The sequence below is a fragment of the Lineus longissimus genome, chromosome 1 (genome assembly GCF_910592395.1).
Source record: "Lineus longissimus chromosome 1, tnLinLong1.2, whole genome shotgun sequence".
NCBI lineage: Eukaryota > Metazoa > Nemertea > Pilidiophora > Heteronemertea > Lineidae > Lineus > Lineus longissimus.
The window spans coordinates 8,234,935-8,253,724 of NC_088308.1; the positions used below are offsets into that span (position 1 = coordinate 8,234,935).

At 42.8% G+C, this 18,790-nt stretch overlaps 1 protein-coding gene across 1 annotated transcript; it reads left to right on the plus strand.

The window, feature by feature from the left end:
• The first annotated feature begins 641 nt into the window (after positions 1-641).
• On the plus strand, positions 642-18,171 carry LOC135496961 (deleted in malignant brain tumors 1 protein-like). Its single transcript, XM_064786570.1, has 29 exons — positions 642-722; positions 924-1,282; positions 1,685-1,822; positions 2,006-2,145; positions 2,322-2,498; positions 3,318-3,422; positions 4,172-4,351; positions 4,679-4,774; positions 5,140-5,262; positions 5,666-5,813; positions 6,480-6,778; positions 7,279-7,317; positions 7,623-7,712; positions 8,079-8,201; positions 8,397-8,404; positions 8,580-8,752; positions 9,427-9,593; positions 11,833-11,977; positions 12,513-12,721; positions 12,986-13,163; positions 13,552-13,730; positions 13,919-14,029; positions 14,440-14,590; positions 14,839-15,053; positions 15,451-15,697; positions 16,314-16,429; positions 16,630-16,800; positions 17,139-17,309; positions 18,047-18,171. Exons 1-29 carry the CDS (start codon positions 642-644, stop codon positions 18,169-18,171), a joined length of 4,464 nt encoding a protein of 1,487 aa, XP_064642640.1.
• Positions 18,172-18,790: the final 619 nt, after the last annotated feature.

Consider the following 18,790-nt stretch of genomic DNA (forward strand, 5'->3'; position numbering starts at 1 on the left):
CTGAAACGGATATGCGCCATGGAGCAAAACATGTCTCGTGCGGATCGTGCCCAAGTGGATGTGGTGATTCTTAATCTCGTCTTGGTCTTGGTCTCATACATGACAGGATACCAGTGGGGTTCTCTTGCACCACTTTAGCACCAAGAAAGACATGTGGAAATTGTTAGGGATGGAGTAGTATATTACAAGATTGTAGATGCCATAGTCGGCTGAACCAACTTACACCGTGGTAAAGCTAGCGCCATGAGATCACGACCCGGTGGTCCTTGAAATTCGATACTTAGGCGAAGACGACACAGTGCTACTGGCAACGCTTTGGAAATTAAACATTTAACTTTTACTAGGATTTCATGGACCTGTGCAACATCATAAAGAAGAGATATACCTTTTTGCTCCCAGCTCTTGCACAAGCATAGTCAAGGTGTGTCGAGCCAAAAGTCCCTGCACTGACGGCAGCTTGTTGTTTTGTTTTATGTTCATGGTCAAGCCTATGAACTGATTTATCGTTATCTAGTCTAATGAACTGCTAAAACAAATCCCTGAAATTACGTAAAACAACACGGAATAAGATAACAGTGGCCTAAGACAAAGGGATAATGTTTCGCAAGTCCATATAAGCTATAGAGTACAGGACGTCTAAAATGGAGGACAGAGCCCGCACGGTCTTTTCGCTTCTGGTTGTGATCCTGTTATTTTGCTCCGCCGGATGCTTTCCTCGGATGGTAAGACGTTTTAAAAATTTACAAAATTTACAAATTCAAAATAGCCGGTGATGCAGACTAAATTTGCTATGTATACTGACGTTTTTTTTTTGTCGTGGTGTTGGTCACGATGTTTTGATTAATTCTAACCCTTGCATAAACACACGCGGGTCTGCCCAAGGGTCAAACATCTTGTGTTAATCTGTTTGCGCCACTTTCAAGAATTCACAAGGTACTCAGAGACGCCTGCCTTCGTCCGTCATAGACCTGCTGCCTTCAAGCGTCATCGACCAATTGTCCGAATCTGTCATTGACCGGCTCTCAGAAATTGGTCTGCCAGAGGGAACCCTGGAAAAGTTGGAGGAAGCCAGTGAAGAGATAATCGAGATCACTGATGAGGACAGTGAAGAGGTGACTGAGGGCCCTCCTCCTGTCCCACCGACAGAATATCCCCGCCCGACTGGAGGCATTCCACCAGGCCCCCCGACGATAAGCCCGAGTCAAATCATCGCCGTCCCAGGTGTTGATCTTACGGCGGCGCGAAGTGGAATGGTGCACATACCAAGTGGACAGTTCATGAGGTAATGTGGATATTTCTTTTACCCCGAACCAATTCGTTATATGTTTAGCGTCCTTCATGAAGGGATTGAAATGATGCCTACGATGTTCCAAATCTCTGATATAATACCAAAACCAATCTATCCAGCTGGTCTTCTGCAACACTTTAATCAAATCCCCTTTCCAAATATTGCCTTCGCAAAAAAACCATTTGGGATAATTCAACGATTATTGACCATTTTATAGGAAACGTAATGCCATGAAATATTGGTAATCAGTTTGTCTCTCTGACCCTGAAACGTACGTTGTGATTGACCAACCTACTCTCAAATGGGTGCAAGCATAAACACGATGGTGATTCTTACGTTAATTTTTAGTTACACCATGTAGTTTGCAGTACTGTTATGGTTCTTCTTTATTTGCAGACTTCGCGCAGATAATGGCGGGTCCGTTGCTTCCGGTCGGATTGAGCTGCTGATGGAGCATCAGTGGGACGCGGTGTGCAATGATGAGTGGTCGAGAAGGAGGGCCAACCGGACGTGTTTAGATCTAGGCTACCCACGGTATGATGATTGACAAGATGATGCTCATAAATGTGCCAATGTAAAATAAACCTGGCCTTTGCAAGCCTTCTGCCGAATAACCAGTGCTCATTAAAAGATGATGAAACTAGAAGGATATTAACCAGATGCCGCGGAAAAAACGAAAACTGTGAAGTAAAAATAACACAAATTTCTATTTTGCAGAGGTGTTGAGACCTACCCCATGCCGTTTGGTCCGGAGCCGCTAGAACCTTGCTATGCTGATCCGATGGGTTGCCAGGATGATGCCGTCCGAGACTGTGGCGAAGATGAGCCCGATGGTCTAACATGCAAGGTCAGCGGAGGTAAGATGGCCGTGGGGGACGCCGGCAGGGTTTCCCGAGGTCCTTAGGGCAGGCCACGCCTTGTCATCGTACTTGCAATACTTCGAGCTGAGGGGTAGACTCGTTGCAGCAGTTTAAGTCACTTGCTCCAACATAAACATTTTCACCTAATGTTCATGATCTTACAATCATTGCAGAGTGCCCTAGAGACTGGTTCTACAATAACGGCAGCTGCTACGGTATCTTTGCTCAAAACAAAACCTGGGACGAGGCAGACGCTGTTTGCTCGGATAACGAAGCTCGTTTGGTGATCATAGGCTCGCAACAGGAGAATAACTTCATATCTGACATGCTGATGAACACCTATCCACACTGTGAGTAAAATCTACATCAAAAGCTAGAGAATGTACCTTTACGCTCCCAACTGTTGCACTCATTGTCTGCATTGGCTTATTTAGTGCATTTTACCGTCATAGAAATGACGATTAAAGGACATAATGCGTAGTTTTGGTATTCAGTTCGGGGCATTGGAAGTTTAACGTTTTCCCTATATCTAATGATTCCCTGTAATGTATTGCTACCACGATATTCTGATAGGCAATCAAAGAGAAAGATGTCATAGGCCTACGTGCTTTTCCTAAACAATGGGGGCACACCGAAACAGAAATACTCCATAACATAGAGTTGGTTTATGGTAAAGAGAGCCCACGATTATAAAAATGGGCTTTTATAATTGCGCTTTTGAAAAACCAGGCTTTTTGGCTGACACAAATGTGCTACCCCATAGAGATTATTCGGAAAAATGAAGCGGTTTTTAAGTTTTGTGAAAGATCAGACCTCAGACAAGTTTTTTTTTCTGTATCCTTGAAAAACCTCTACGGGTGCGTATTTGTGTTGGCTGAAACTTATAAAATAAAATTCAAAAGCTCTAAAACTCTTACTGGAGATGGCATCAGGTAGAGAGAGGATGTTGATATTTTGGTTTCGGGGGTCGTCTTACATTCACTGATTCATTTCTGATAGTACCACTGGCAAAATTCATTGCACTCAGGCTTGGAGTAAAAGCCTGAGGTCACATGCAGAGGCTCGCTAATAAACTTACGGACCAAAACAATTCGAAAGAAGCAATTGATTAAAGAGGCGCTTAAGTATTGTATTATTAATTATTTGGTGATCGTCTTTTCACGTTTCAGTCGGAGACTTGGGTTTCCTCACCGATGCTGACACTTTTGGTGGCCAAGATGAATGGTACTGGAGGTCTTTAGAAGAAAGAATACAGTTCATGAAGTGGTTCCCAGGTAAGTGTTGTGGCAATGTATTTCAATGCCATTTCAAAGACCTAAAAAGCCTGTGGATTTCACAAAGTTTTCATTTATCAGCCAAACCCCTAACCTCCGATCTCCATAGGGATACTTTTGTAATCAACAAAAACACAACCAGTGTCTGATTTTGCCAGGAATGCGTTTTGAATATAACGGTCACTGATCAATAGACGAAGATATAATTATCATGCAGTTACATTATGCCTTTAAAATATTTTGAAAAGACGCAATCCAGGTACATGTATATTTACTACGGTGGCTAATTGCTGCAAGAACAAATTATAAGACATAGAATAAAAATAAAATTGCAAGGTCGAAAAATATTTTCAAACAAATTCTGGTTGCAGCGCAATATTTCAACACGAACAGGTTACAGAAAAGAGCAATAACGATTTTTTCCGGCAAGAACAATTACTAAACTAGGCACAGCCAGATAGAATAAATAAAGTAGGCCTACATAACCTAGTTGCAAAATATTAAACGGAAAAAATTATTGCCAACATAATTACTGAAGAGAAGAGAAAGAATAGAAGTCTACTCGCAACAAAATTAGAAAACGCAACAAAAGCAGAACACGGAACAAAATTAGAATACACAAGGTTAGATAACACGGGAAGTCGAAAGCAGAACGGAAGTCAGTACATGTGCTGTGTGTGACTACAGAAACTAACCCTTTTCAAAAATGACAACTGACTAATTTCTTGCGCTTCTTTCTCTCTCCAAAGGCTTCGACAATGAAGGCGCTCCTCCACCAATGGCGAACGAGGAATGCATGGCCTTGACCCATACATTCACCTCATGGATACAAGGGTCAGGGTCACAAAAGGTCAGCTACTTCTTCTGGAAACCAGTCTCCTGTGGCGAAGCGAGACCGTTTATTTGTGAGAAAGTTGCGGGTGATGCTGGTGAGTTCTGTGAATGAATTATTGTAGCAGGGCTAGGGTATATTATTGGGGTTGAATACCAACATGTATACTGCTCAGAAACGCTTTGACCCATGTTGCGCAAGCTGTCGTTATTTCTTTCAAAATTTGACTTCATCAAAGACGGACCGATGTATCAAATCATTTAATCATGTACGTCATCTAGACTTGCGACTGGTATAAAGTCCCATTTGATATGAACATAACAGAATTACGTGCTTCCGATGTAGTGGTACCAAACATTCTATGAATAGTATCATCCATAAAGTGTTCTTTGGCTTTTTTTACAATATTGTATGTTGTTTACAGTCACCACGGCACAACCAACGACTACAGAGAGGCCGACAACAACAACCACAACCGCAACCACAACCACAACAGAGCCTGCTATTACAACTACCTTACGTAAGAGGAGCAATCCAACGTGCCTCTGGTTCAGTGTACGACCCTAGTACTGGTTCAGTACTGATGCCTCGGTTGCGCTGGGGCCGGGGTCACTAGTATATCGTGGGCCAATCCTGAGATGGTTCGAATCGGCGGCTGGAATTTTTGAGGCTCTTACTACGTAGGCCCTGTGTCATCATCTAACCAAAGCATTTGTCACAGTATTGATGCCTGTTCAAAAAATACCATGCTCCTACTACCAGTAAAGCTATCAAATTCATGCTAATACTCTCCAAACAGACAGCTATGAAAGTCTGCAGCTAGTTAATTTTTGCCGGAATTGCGTTGAGAAAACTCCTCGTTATTCTGACGTCCTTCAATTCTAGCCATACAACCATGCTCTGACGATCGTGAGGCCCGCTGCGCCAATGGTGCTTGCGTCCCCCTCAGGTATTTTTGTGATGGCGATAATGATTGTGTAGACAACACAGATGAAGAGAATTGCGAAGGTAAGTATTATACCATCATCATCATTAGCATTGCGGCATCTTGGCCCTGACGTGGACGGTCCCGTGATAGCAACGCACTGGGCGGTCACACTACAAATGTAACTGTGTAGTGCCTCTAGGCCTATTGCTGTGACATGGTGATGGCATTAATTCTCGGCCTCCACCGTAAAAAGAGATTGTCAGTCACTCCTTCAGGACCACAGGTACAGTTTCTGCTTGTGCACGCAGCAGATAATGCATTATCCCACTATTCATTAGAAGGCTACCTGGATGATCATGAGTCATCACTCGTAGGAAGTACGGAGGCCCAACTTTAATGACTGGTTGTATTGACATCGGCGATGAAAAGAATGCGATGGAAGGTTTGTTTCCTCATAGGCTTGCTTTATTATTCACATTTTAGACGGTGTCCAAGTGAGACTGGTCAACGGTTCTTCCCCTCTTGAAGGGCGAGTGGAGTTTACCATGTACGGCGCGACGGGGACGATATGTGACGACGGGTGGGACAATCAGGACGCAGAGGTAGTTTGTCGGATGCTGGGCCTTTCAGGGTGAGTAACTGAAATATATGCCCTACAGGAGGAGAGCAGAAAGGCATATCCTCCGGTAACAAGTGATCACAGTGCCGTACGTGATTCAGCCATGTCCCAAGTCAATGCGTCTCCGCCAATTCCTGACGCAAACTTGGATTGTAGCTACATTTACTTGGGATTTCATCATGTGGTTCGGCCAATATCGCATGAATGGTTATAACGAGAGAATGGCTTGGCTGGTAAACATCTCGTCCACTGATCAAGTACAGACTTTCATGACAACATAGTACTCGATAAGCGGACATTCAGAAAAATTGGAGATGTTTAACGGCCATGCCACTGTGAAACAGAAACAATTGCCCTTGTGTTTGCCTATTTTGGCTTTGTGGGGGGGGGGGGGGGGTATCAGTATCGGATTTTGCCAGATCTGAAGATGATAATAGCCCTTTTTAATAAGCTTATTATGCAATAACGACATAATATTTTTGCATCATTCTTTTTTAAAAATGGTCGTTAAGCTTTTACTTTATGATGGTTAGATTTTTATTTACCCCTGTTTTTTATCGAATTTAAGTTATTAATAAACCTTTTTTATAACGGCTATGTTTTGAACGCCGTGTATTTTATTTCATAAACACTTGCGTGCAACGAAGTAGTACATGTATTGCGGCGAATAATTTGCAGGGGCAGAGCATTTTTGAGGGCGCACTTCGGAAAAGGCATTGGGCCCATGTGGCTGGATGATGTCAATTGCATAGGAAGTGAAGCATATTTAACCGAGTGTGATATGGCGAATGAATGGGGTCAAAACGACTGCAGCCACAATGAAGATGCTGGCGTAAGGTGCGAGCTCGGGACTGGGACAACCACACCGGAAACTGTGACCACAGCTACTAACGAAGTCACTGAGACGACTCGTACAACTCAAGCACCTGCACCTAACACGACATACACCACGTCAACCCCTGAAGCGACCACGACAGGTAGGTATTAAGTCAATCATCGGTGTATTCCTTTTAAAAGATAACGTTACTAAATTTGCGCATTACTATGCATAAGATATATTCTCCGCAGTGAAATCATCTTGTAGAAGGTACTGGCAGCTTTCAGCAGTGATTATCCCATGAAATATCGAGAGAAAAATCAATTAGTATTGCGTTACCGAATCCATTTACTCTACATTTCTCTGCAAGGTTTCGATTCTTGAGCACTGTAGTGTTGTTAACTGATTAAGTTTACTGCCTTAACAACACAGTCATTAGAGAATTGGACCCGAAGACTCTCCTCGTAACTATATCATCTACACTGATACAGCCGTTAGGTCTAGCTGAACGTTACAAACTTTAATAAAATTAACCGAAAAATATACCATCTTAAAGGACAACACTCAACATAGTCCACATGATTACCACTAATTTTGCACTTTTTAAAAAACGGGCCTTATGCACTTCTGTGCTTTGAACGTGACCTCGTTCTCTTTCAGTCTCTCTCTGCCCTGATGATAAAGGTCAATGCGCCAATGGTAAATGTGTCCCATTGGCGTACTACTGTGATGGCAGGTTGAATACCAACATGTATACTGCTCAAAAACGCTTTCGCCCATGTTGCGCAAGCGGTCGTTATTTCTTTCAATATTTGACTTCATCAAAGCTGGACCGATGTATCAAATCATTTCATCATGTACGTCATCTAGACTTACGACTGGTATAAAGTCCCATTTGATATGAACATAACAGAATGACGTGCTTCCGATGTAGTGATACTATGAATAGTATCATCCATAAAGTGTTCTTTGGCTTTTTTTACAATATTGTATGTTGTTTACAGTCACCACGGCACAACTAACGACTACAGAGAGGCCGACAACAACAACCACAACCACAACCACAACCAAGCCTGTTATTACAACTACCTTACGTAAGAGGAGCAATCCAACATGCCTCTCTAGTTCAGTATATGACCGTAGTACTGGTTCTGTACTGATGCCTCGGTTGCGCTGGGGCCGGGGTCACTAGTATATCGTGGGCCAATCCTGAGATGGTTCGAATCGGCGGCTGGAATTTTCGAGGCTCTTACTACGTATGCCCGGTGTCATCTTCTAACCAAAGTATTTGTCACAGTATTGATGCCTGTTCAGAAATACCATGCTCCTACTACCAGTAAAGCTATCAAATTCATGCTAATACTCTCCAAACAGACAGATATGAAAGTCTACAGCCAGTGAATTTTTACCGGAATTGCGCTGAGAAAACTCCTCATTATTCTGACATCCTTCAATTTTAGCCATGCAACCATGCTCTGACGATCGTGAGGCCCGCTGCGCCAATGGTGCTTGCGTCCCCCTCAGGTATTTTTGTGATGGCGATAATGATTGTGTAGACAACACAGATGAAGGGAATTGCGAAGGTAAGTATTATACCATCACCATCATTAGCATTGCGGCATCTTGGCCCTGACGTGGACGGTCCTGTGATAGCAACGCACTGGGCGGTCACACTACAAATGTAACTGTGTAGTGCCTCTAGGCCTATTGCTGTGACATGGTGATGGCATTAATTCTCGGCCTCAATCGTAAAAAGAGATTGTCAGTCACTCCTTCAGGACCTAAGGTACAGTTTCTGCTAGTGCACGCAGCAGATAATGCATTATCCCACTATTCATTAGAAGGCTACCTGGATGATCATGAGTCATCACTCGTAGGAAGAACGGAGGTCCAACTTTAATGACTGGTTGTATTGACATCGGCGATGAAAAGAATGCGATGGATGGTTTGTTTCATCATAGGCTTGCTTTATCATTCACATTTTAGACGGTGTCCAAGTGAGACTGGTCAACGGTTCTTCCCCTCTTGAAGGGCGAGTGGAGTTTACCATGTACGGCGCGACGGGGACGATATGTGACGACGGGTGGGACAATCAGGACGCAGAGGTAGTTTGTCGGATGCTGGGCCTTTCAGGGTGAGTAACTGAAATATATACCCTACAGGAGGAGAGCAGAAAGGCATATCCTCCGGTAACAAGTGATGACAGTGCCATACGTGATTCAGCCATGTCTCAAGTCAATGCGTCTCCGCCAATTCCTGACGCAAACTTGGATTGTAGCTACATTTACGAGGGATTTCATCATGTGGTTTGGCCAATATCGCATGAATGGTTATAACGAGAGAATGGCTTGGCTGGTAAACATCTCGTCCACTGATCAAGTACAGGCTTTCATGACAACATAGTACTCGATAAGCTGACATTCAGAAAAATTGGAGATGTTTAACGGCCATGCCACTGTGAAACAGAAACAATTGCCCTTGTGTTTGCCTAATTTGGCTTTGTGGGGGAGGGGGGGGATGTCAGTATATCTTATCGGATTTTGCCAGATCTGAAGATGATAATAGCCCTTTTTAATAAGCTTATCATGCAATAACGACATAACATTTTTGCATCATTCTTTTTTTTTGAATGGTCGTTAAGCTTTTACTTTATGATGGTTAGATTTTTGTTGGCCCCTGATTTTTATCGAATTGAAGTTATTAATAAACCATTTTTTATAACGGCCATGTTTTGAACACCGTGTACTTTATTTCATAAACACTTGCATGCAACGAAGTAGTACATGTATTGCGGCGAATAATTTGCAGGGGCAGAGCATTTGTGAGGGCGCACTTCGGAAAAGGCATTGGGCCCATGTGGCTGGATGGTGTCAATTGCATAGGAAGTGAAGCATATTTAACCGAGTGTGATATGGCGAATGAATGGGGTCAAAACGACTGCAGCCACAATGAAGATGCTGGCGTAAGGTGCGAGCTCGGGACTGGGACAACCAAACCGGAAACTGTGACCACAACTACTAACGAAGTCACTGAGACGACTCGTACAACTCAAGCACCTGCACCTAACACGACATACACCACGTCAACCTCTGAAGCGACCACGACAGGTAGGTATTTGAGTCAATCATCGGTGTAGTCCTTTTAAATTTGACGTTACTAAATTTGCGCATTACAATGCATAAGATTTATTCTCCGCAGTGAAATCATCTTGTAGAAGGTACTGGCAGCTTTCAGCAGTGATTATCCCATAAAATATCGAGAGAAAAATCAATTAGTATTGCGTTACCGAATCCATTCACTCTACATTTCTCTGCAAGGTTTCGATTCTTGAGCACTGCAGTGTTGTTAACTGATTAAGTTTACTAGCTTATAACAACCCAGTCATTAGAGAATTTGACCCTAAGACTCTCCTCGTAACTATATCATCTACACTGATACAGCCGTTAGGTCTAGCTGAATGTTACAAACTTTAATGGAATTAACCGAAAAATATACCATCTTAAAGGACAACACTCAACATAGTCCATATGGATACAATTAATTTTGCGGTTTTTAAAAAGGAAGTGACTATTAAGCAAGCCCGGCTTACCAAACAGCGTCTTTTTCTTGTCCTGAATGGAGAGCCGAACTCATTAATATTTGTAGTTTTCGAAGAGCTCGCCAAACAGGGTAGATTTCTTACCTGTTTGGCAAGCCCGGCTGGCTGAACAGGGTGGCTTTTTAGTGCGGTTTGGCAAGCGGCTCTCCAAACAGGACAAAAAAAGATGCCTGTTCGTCGAGCGGCTTGCCAAATAGACCCGGCCTTTTAAAAAACGGGACTTGTGCACTTCTGTGCTTTGAACGTGACCTCGTTCTCTTTCAGTCTCTCTCTGCCCTGATGATAAAGGTCAATGCGCCAATGGTAAATGTGTCCCATTGGCGTACTACTGTGATGGCGACAATGATTGTAATGACAATACAGATGAAGACAACTGTGAAGGTATGCAGATATACTTGGATTAGTCGGAGCAATTGCCCATCAATGCACACGCGATTTGTTGACTTCGGGATGAAACAATCCAATGAGTTTGTCCAAACTCAATGTGTTTCTTACGCCATTTCCTATCTCAACAGCAAGTTTACTGTATTTTTTCACTATGTCCAGTCTCAAGCGAAAATGTCTTACCCAGTGTCTAGTTTCAACATCAAATTCAAGGTGTTTCTTATGTGCTGTGTCCAGTCTCAACGGCAAAGTTAACAATGTTTAAGGTGTTTCTTATATGCTGTGTCCAGTCTCAACGGCAAAGTTAACAATGTTTAAGGTGTTTCTTATATGCTGTGTCCAGTCTCAACGGCAAAGTTAACAATGTTTTAGGTGTTTCTTATATGCTGCGTCCAGTCTCAACGGCAAAGTTAACAATGTTTAAGGTGTTTCTTATATGCTGCGTCCAGTCTCAACGGCGAAGTTAACAAAGTTAAAGGTGTTTCTTATATGCTGTGTCCAGTCTCAACGGCGAAGTTAACAATGTTTAAGGTGTTTCTTATATGCTGTGTCCAGTCTCAACGGCAAAGTTAACAATGTTTAAGGTGTTTCTTATATGCTGTGTCCAGTCTCAACGGCAAAGTTAACAATGTTAAAGGTGTTTCTTATATGCTGTGTCCAGTCTCAACGGCGAAGTTAACAATGTTTAAGGTGTTTCTTATATGCTGTGTCAAGTCTCAACGGCGAAGTTAACAATGTTTAAGGTGTTTCTTATATGCTGTGTCCAGTCTCAACGGCAAAGTTAACAATGTTTAAGGTGTTTCTTATATGCTGTGTCTAGTCTCAACGGCAAAGTTAACAATGTTTAAGGTGTTTCTTATATGCTGTGTCAAGTCTCAACGGCAAAGTTAACAATGTTTAAGGTGTTTCTTATATGCTGTGTCCAGTCTCAACGGCAAAGTTAACAATGTTTAAGGTGTTTCTTATATGCTGTGTCCAGTCTCAACGGCAAAGTTAACAATGTTTAAGGTGTTTCTTATATGCTGTGTCAAGTCTCAACGGCAAAGTTAACAATGTTTAAGGTGTTTCTTATATGCTGTGTCCAGTCTCAACGGCAAAGTTAACAATGTTTAAGGTGTTTCTTATATGCTGTGTCCAGTCTCAACGGCAAAGTTAACAATGTTTAAGGTGTTTCTTATATGCTGTGTCAAGTCTCAACGCGGGCAAATTGAATATTTGTCTCTTGGCAGATGGCGTTCAAGTGAGGCTTGTAGATGGCTCCGGACCACATGAAGGACGGGTGGAGATCACCCGGTATGGAGTCACTGGTACCGTGTGTGATGACCGGTGGGAAGACGAGGATGCTAGAGTCATTTGTAGAATGCTCGGTTACACGGGGTAAGGACCGCGAATTCACCCTGATAACGCTTCCTGGTGCTTTTTAGGCTTTTTTCTTGTAGCCACCCAGCGTAGAGACTTCTCCATGAATAACTCAGGTGGCGTCTATATTTGTACATATATTATGAGGCGGCAACCGGAGACTGACATGTACTTGAACCTGTTCTAAACTGTATGTGTGATTTGATTAATTTACTTATCTACACGCAATTTGAAATGACATTAGTCTTATATCAAGTATAGATTAAGCTAATCATGGTCTTATACATGTACCTAAGATATTCATATTGGAATTTCATTTGTAATGGAGAGAAGGACCGTTCAAAAGAAGAAAGAAATATCATCACCGTAGCAAGACATTTAGCAGAAAATCGATACGCTTTTTTTACGAGCACAAAAACCTTTATTGCTAAAAATATAAGGTCACTTTCTTTGATTGGATGTAACAGACAAATTTAGCATTTTTGGCTACCTCTTCATCTGGTACTCGTTGCTTATTTCTGTCTATGACAGCGATACATTTCTTTGATTCTAGTGGAAGAGCGGACAATGATTTTGAGCGAGGCAACGGAGCAATTTGGTTGGATGAATCCGCCTGTGAAGGAGACGAAAGTGACATCACTGATTGCGGAGAAAGATCCCAGTGGGGTCAGAACAACTGCGACCATAACGAAGACGCTGGTGTTGTATGCGACACCGGAGATACCACGACGACTACTACGACTACAGTTCAGCCAACAGCAGGTATCAATCTTATTCCATATTATCCGAGAACGAGGATGAATTTTGACGACGGATATCGCGTTGTCTGCTGTCAGAAGAGGTCTTGGCACGCGTTGTCTGAAAGCTGAACAAAGCTGAGTAAAGCGAAGCAATTTGAAAACATTGAGAGTCAAAATGCGATGCAAAGAGACAATGAGAAATGCGATCGAGGCCAAATAAAAAGCAAACAACACATTGTCACGAGTCATTCTTTATGTTCCCTGATTTCCTTTTTTGATTAATCAGTTACAGAAACAACTCAATCTCCTGTATCTAGCTATGTGATCCGTCTGAATAAGACTGGCACCATTGGTGGCCACGAGGGGACGGTGGAGGTGCGGTACCAGGGAGTCTGGGGAACAATATGTGACGACGGGTGGAACATACCTGATGCAGATGTTGTGTGCAGGCAGCTGGGGTTCAGGTCAGTTAGTTCAAGATACACCTCAACAGTACTGTTTATTATTAGTGAAAATTAAGTGTATCAGATAAATTTAAGGGCGTGTAGAATGAAATATTGAAAAAGAATAGTATATGAAGTAAGTTAGGATAAATCCTAATTACAAATTGGCACTTGTGCTATCTTCGAAGTGTGCCTGACTTGCATGTACATGAACGTTTGGTTTGAAATGGCCAATTGTAGGGCAACGTATGTGTCCGCCTTGGTTTCCACCGAAAGTTCGCCCAATTATTCAAGCTGGGAAATGTAAAAAGCGCTTTGAGGCTGTTTAGGGTAAAACACGCAATATAAAAACAAACACTATTATGTACATTATGTATTCAAAGTCATGATATATTCATCCTTTCATTAGTGGTGCTGATTCTGCCGTTACCAATGGTCAGTTCGGTCGTGGTGTCGGTCGCATTATGTTGGACCAAGTTACATGCGAGGGTGAGGAGGATCGTCTCTACGAATGCCCGAGTAACGACTGGGGTGATCATGACTGTCAGGCGTTTGAGGCTGCCGGCGTAGTTTGTCTGAAAGTTGCCGGTGAGTAATTCTAAAACCCCTTGATTTATAATCAACCGACGTTTACAATGTATAATGCACTACATGGGCCTCATTACCTTTGACTACAAACAGCAATTTACCCGCGTTGGACCGTTCCCTATAGCTTCAATATACTTAATTAGTAGCCATCCAAATAAAATGTCCACTTTTTTATCCTTTCGTCGCAGGTTGCAGGTCATCTGAGTGGGCGTGCGGCAATGGTAAATGCATTCCTGCACAATACATTTGCGATAGCGACAACGACTGCGGGGATGGATCTGATGAGCAAGCCTGCGAATGTGAGTGTTTGATATATTAGTGATGACATAAGATAGCTACCAAGGGCTTCTATTACTCAGCTCTTCAAATACACCATAAATGCACAGTGTGGTAGTAGATGCTGACGCTCTCTCTACGATGTCTTGTAAACTACTTTTTGTTCAGCACCTACGTCTTGAGTGTTCTCACATTGTCGACAGCCCTTCAATTTGCCTAGCCGCATGCCGCCGCACCAAGGCACAATGCATTACTCCGTACACATTGATGCATTGCAGCCACGGTGTTTTACAATTCAAAAGCTTAGACCGGGTTCATACGTAGAGCTACACGGTGTACGGACGCGCCGGCGAACAGTGACCATGAAACCATAGTGCGCCAACGTGACTGTTATAACCCGGTCTATAAAATCGTATCCATGTTTTCATTTCAGCTGCTGATATAACCGTGAGGCTCGTGAATGGCCCCACACCCATGGAGGGACGTGTGGTGGTGAGGAGAAATGGTATAAATGGTACTGTATGTGATGACTATTGGGACGATGACGATGCAAAGGTGATATGTAGGATGCTTGGACACGCAGAGTAAGTTCTGTCCTCAGAGGCCTACTTTACCGAAATGCTTGGACCACATGTTGAGTAGTAGCTTACTGATCTGTGCCGTAGTTTAAACAAGAAATGAGAAGGTACATTTTCGAGGGCCTTAAAAATTTTAATATAGGCTGAACCGCTGATCGTGCGAAATTCTATTTTACAAGGTTTTTACTCAAACATTGATGCAAGAATATTGTTGTAGATAAGTTTCCACAATGTACCATTTGTTTTGATTTTAGTGGCACTGCAGTAGAGGGTGGTGCTTACGGCGCAGGCTCTGGACTTCTATGGCTGGATAACGTGGCCTGCGATGGTTCTGAGCAGCACATTGACCAATGCCCCGCCGATGACTGGGGCGTTAGCAATTGCGATCATGATGAAGATGCGGGTGTGAAGTGTCTTGATACCCCAAGGACCACCACAACACCATACCCCGGGTACACTAAGCCAACTGGTAGGCCGAAATGCTTCTTTTGTTGACCTCGTTCAGTTTCAAAACTGCTGAGATGCTCACAAGTACGAAATCAAAAATTTCTAGTTTCTGAAAATGTTATTCAATTCAAAAAAAACTACCGCAACTATTTTACACCCTGTGACTTAACACCAGCAGCAACGAAGACTGATATATAATGTGTGAATGAAACGATTTATTAACTAAAACGTGAATATTTTGGCACTAAAATGTGACTAAAAGGTAAAATTATGGTTGCCCTTTTGGGCCTAATGTATTTTCAATGAGCAAGGAACTTAACTTGTCCTACTGATCTCAAAAAGGGTAGGCCTAATCATTTCGAGGCGATGGTTTTTGTTATCAATATGATGATATAACACATTGTCATTCTGTATTTCAGTTGGAATAGAAAATTGCCGAAGGGAACCACAAGATGTTGCACTTGCCATTGAAGTCAGCCGAACTGGCGAGATTGTCACTGGGAGACCCTCGAACATAGTCGGAGGGGTAGCTGCCATATACGGCGCCTATCCTTATCAGGCAGGAATCAGGAAGACGGTCACTGCGAGTGGTGACGTCACTCAGCATTGGTGTGGGGCTACCATACTCAACGAGTACTGGCTACTTTCTGCGGCCCACTGCTACCGGTAAGGTAGGCCCCCGGGGTACACCTTGTTAAGAGATGCATGACACCAACTAAACTAATGCGGCTTCCTTTATCATTCCTTCATATGAAAACGATACGGGGGCCAGTGTGTTACCTGCTTAAAGGAACAACTTGGGTCGGAGATATATTAACAGTACATGCGAAAAAGGTGTAGATCGTGGCGTTGTTCTTACAATGATATACTGTAGTTCCACGGATCATAGGCTTCGCTAATTTGAGACGTCACCACCCCCATGTTAATCACATGATACCAATACCATTGTAGAACTTGATATAGCCCACCGATTGCCAATCCCAAAGGTTAAATGACATAAAGAACCATGTGCATTATATCCGGCGAGATTGTGTTGAATATTAGTATTCAGAAACGTGAACAGGGTGCTTCACAAGAAATCGTGGCCATCCAATCATATAATAGGATTTGGAGCTGTCTTTTCCGTATATGTTCTCTTCCTGTTACTCCTCCTTTTGATTATGTCTCTCTCGAATGTTATTCTCGAACCGTGTTCATCGTGGTTTGTTGTTTATTGGTCCTCTAGGCCAACTGTTGTAAGCAAACTACCATCATTACTATCTTAAATGATTCAAACTTCCAGTGGGAGGTCAAAGGACAGCTTCAGAGTCCGTGTTGGGGACTTTGATAATAGCGTACAGGATCCGCTGGAGGAAGAGTTTGAAATCGAAAAGATAGTATCACACAACCAATACGGCGGTAAGAGTTAATAGCTATTTTGTTCGCATTCTTTCTCCCACCAGCTAAAAGCAAGTTCATATTTATCACTGCGCATTTTCTGACTGTAAACAATTCCGTCCTTGACAAAAAAAGCATGAGCAATTGTGAATTCAAAGGCAAAATACTCGATTCATATTCACTCCATTAGCATATTATCATTATCACCTCCTAACTTCCAGCTGGGAAAAGGTACGACTTTGACATCGCCCTTATCAAGATCCAGCCTAACTCTGAGCATCGTGGAATCGCGTTTTCACGCAAGGTCCGGCCCGCATGCCTCCCAACTAACGAGACGGAGTACACCCCCGGCTTGAAGTGTTTCATCACTGGATGGGGAAATACTGGAACTGGTAAAAACATGTTTCATTTTATAGCTTTTATCACTCGGCCTCCTCTCTACGATTGCCTACAGCAATGACATTGATTTATTGGTGGTATGAGCTAGGCGCCCTTGTTCAAAACTTGTTCATCACTAACTTGCAATTAACTTTGACTTGGCACTAAAGTGGTAATTAGTTGGTATGTAAGCGATTAGTTTTACCGGAGGCAGAACTTGTGTATGTAACCAAAAATGTTGTGGGTGCACTTGGCTTTGGGTTGTTCTCAGATGAATGTTCATATCGGGTTTGCCATTCCTGCATGTAACCTTAACATTAATTTGCTCTAAATATTTTTTTCGTTCTTGTAGCGTATCCTAGGACATTGCAAGTGGCCGAAGTTCCACTTATCTCACATACGAAATGCCAAGAGATGTACAAAGGCAGCATCACTGAGTACATGTTCTGTGCGGGTTTCAGAGCTGGCGGTGTGGACACGTGCCAGGGAGACAGTGGTGGTCCGCTCGTCTGCATCATTGACGGTACGTACATGTACAAAGTGCTTTCCACAACAAGTCCTGTCTGGGCTCCTGATCTCTCGCTGCCGTAACTCGGTATCAACAAAATATATATAAATAGACACAGTGTACTATTGGAAACAATTTTTTTTCACTGTAGAGTACTTTTAAAAAAAAACTCGCTCGGCCTGCTTAAGTAAGCACAATCGGTTAAGGTTTAGTCTTTAGATCATACTTTTACGTACACAACATTATTTTCAAAATGACGCGCGCACAAAATAGTCTAATCGTGCATTTTAAGAAGGAAGTGACTATTTGGCAAGCCCGGCTTACCAAACAGCGACTTTTTCTTGTCCTGAATGGAGAGCCGAACTCATTAATATTAAAGTAAAGTCTCCAGCTCGCCAAACAGGGTAGATTTTTTACCTGTTTGGCAAGCCCGGCTGGCCGAACAGGGTGGCTTTTTAGTGCTGTTTGGCAAGCCGCTCTCCAAACAGGACAAAAAAAGATGCCTGTTCGGCGAGCGGCTTGCCAAATAGACCCGGCCTTTTAAGAAAGATACAAATGATTCTAGAGCTTCCAAAATGAAGAGTGATCATGATGTACAGTATTCCACAATTTGTAGTGCATTCATCTGTCAACAGATATTTGGCATATACATTATGTAGTTAGATTCTCGACAGTACAGTACCGTGTGACATACACTGCGACAAGTGAAGCATTTCTTTTCTCGCCTGACATTATCTTCCTTTCCCTTCCAGACAACTACGTCGTATTGGGCGCAACGTCTTGGGGTAATGGGTGTGCTCAGCCTAATGCCCCTGGCGTCTACACAAAGGTTGGCAATCTCGTTGACTGGGTCTGGAAGACGACGCAGCAAGGATAAGTTTGGATCTCCTTTGGCCTACCGTCACTTTTAGCTATGCATGCAAAGGCATTGTTCATTAAAGAAGTTGAGAAGTTGACTTAAAACTATACGTATGCCTGTGGAAAACGATCGTGAAAATACAACAGGCATAATAAAGCGCCCAGCAATGAGCAATTTTGTTGCTGAAACCTGTATTCATGATCACATGGAACCAAAATCGCTCGTTTGCAGTGGTCGTCTAACCAAGTGTCTGCAACAGACAAGAATAGGTGATCGCAGCGCGCGGCCTGCGGTCAAATATATAATCCAGTTGTTACCGGTTTTACCCATAGACAAGAGAAATATTTGACGCACATCGCAACGATTATAATATTGCTTGTTACAACATAAAAAAATCGCTCGCTTGCACAGCACTTTATTCGTTATCAGTAAAACGCTAAAGCACCCCGTTAAAGCGAACGATATTTGACGCTGCAGCTGCGACCTGCAGAAATAATTGTTGCGATAAGCGATAAAAAGATCTCGTTATCAATGGGTAAAACCAGTTATCAATGGGTTTTGCTTTTGCCAGTGATCGCTGGTCGCAGTGATCATTGATACATGTACACATGCCGCACATACACAGGATGACGACTGC

Bases quoted from the DNA above. Each gene is read 5' to 3' on its own strand.
- LOC135496961 (XM_064786570.1), top strand. From the start codon at position 642: ATGGAGGACAGAGCCCGCACGGTCTTTTCGCTTCTGGTTGTGATCCTG. The intron at 4,775-5,139 runs GTAAGAGGAGCA...CTTCAATTCTAG, and splicing joins TGCTATTACAACTACCTTAC to CCATACAACCATGCTCTGAC. The intron at 5,814-6,479 runs GTGAGTAACTGA...AATAATTTGCAG, and splicing joins CGGATGCTGGGCCTTTCAGG to GGGCAGAGCATTTTTGAGGG.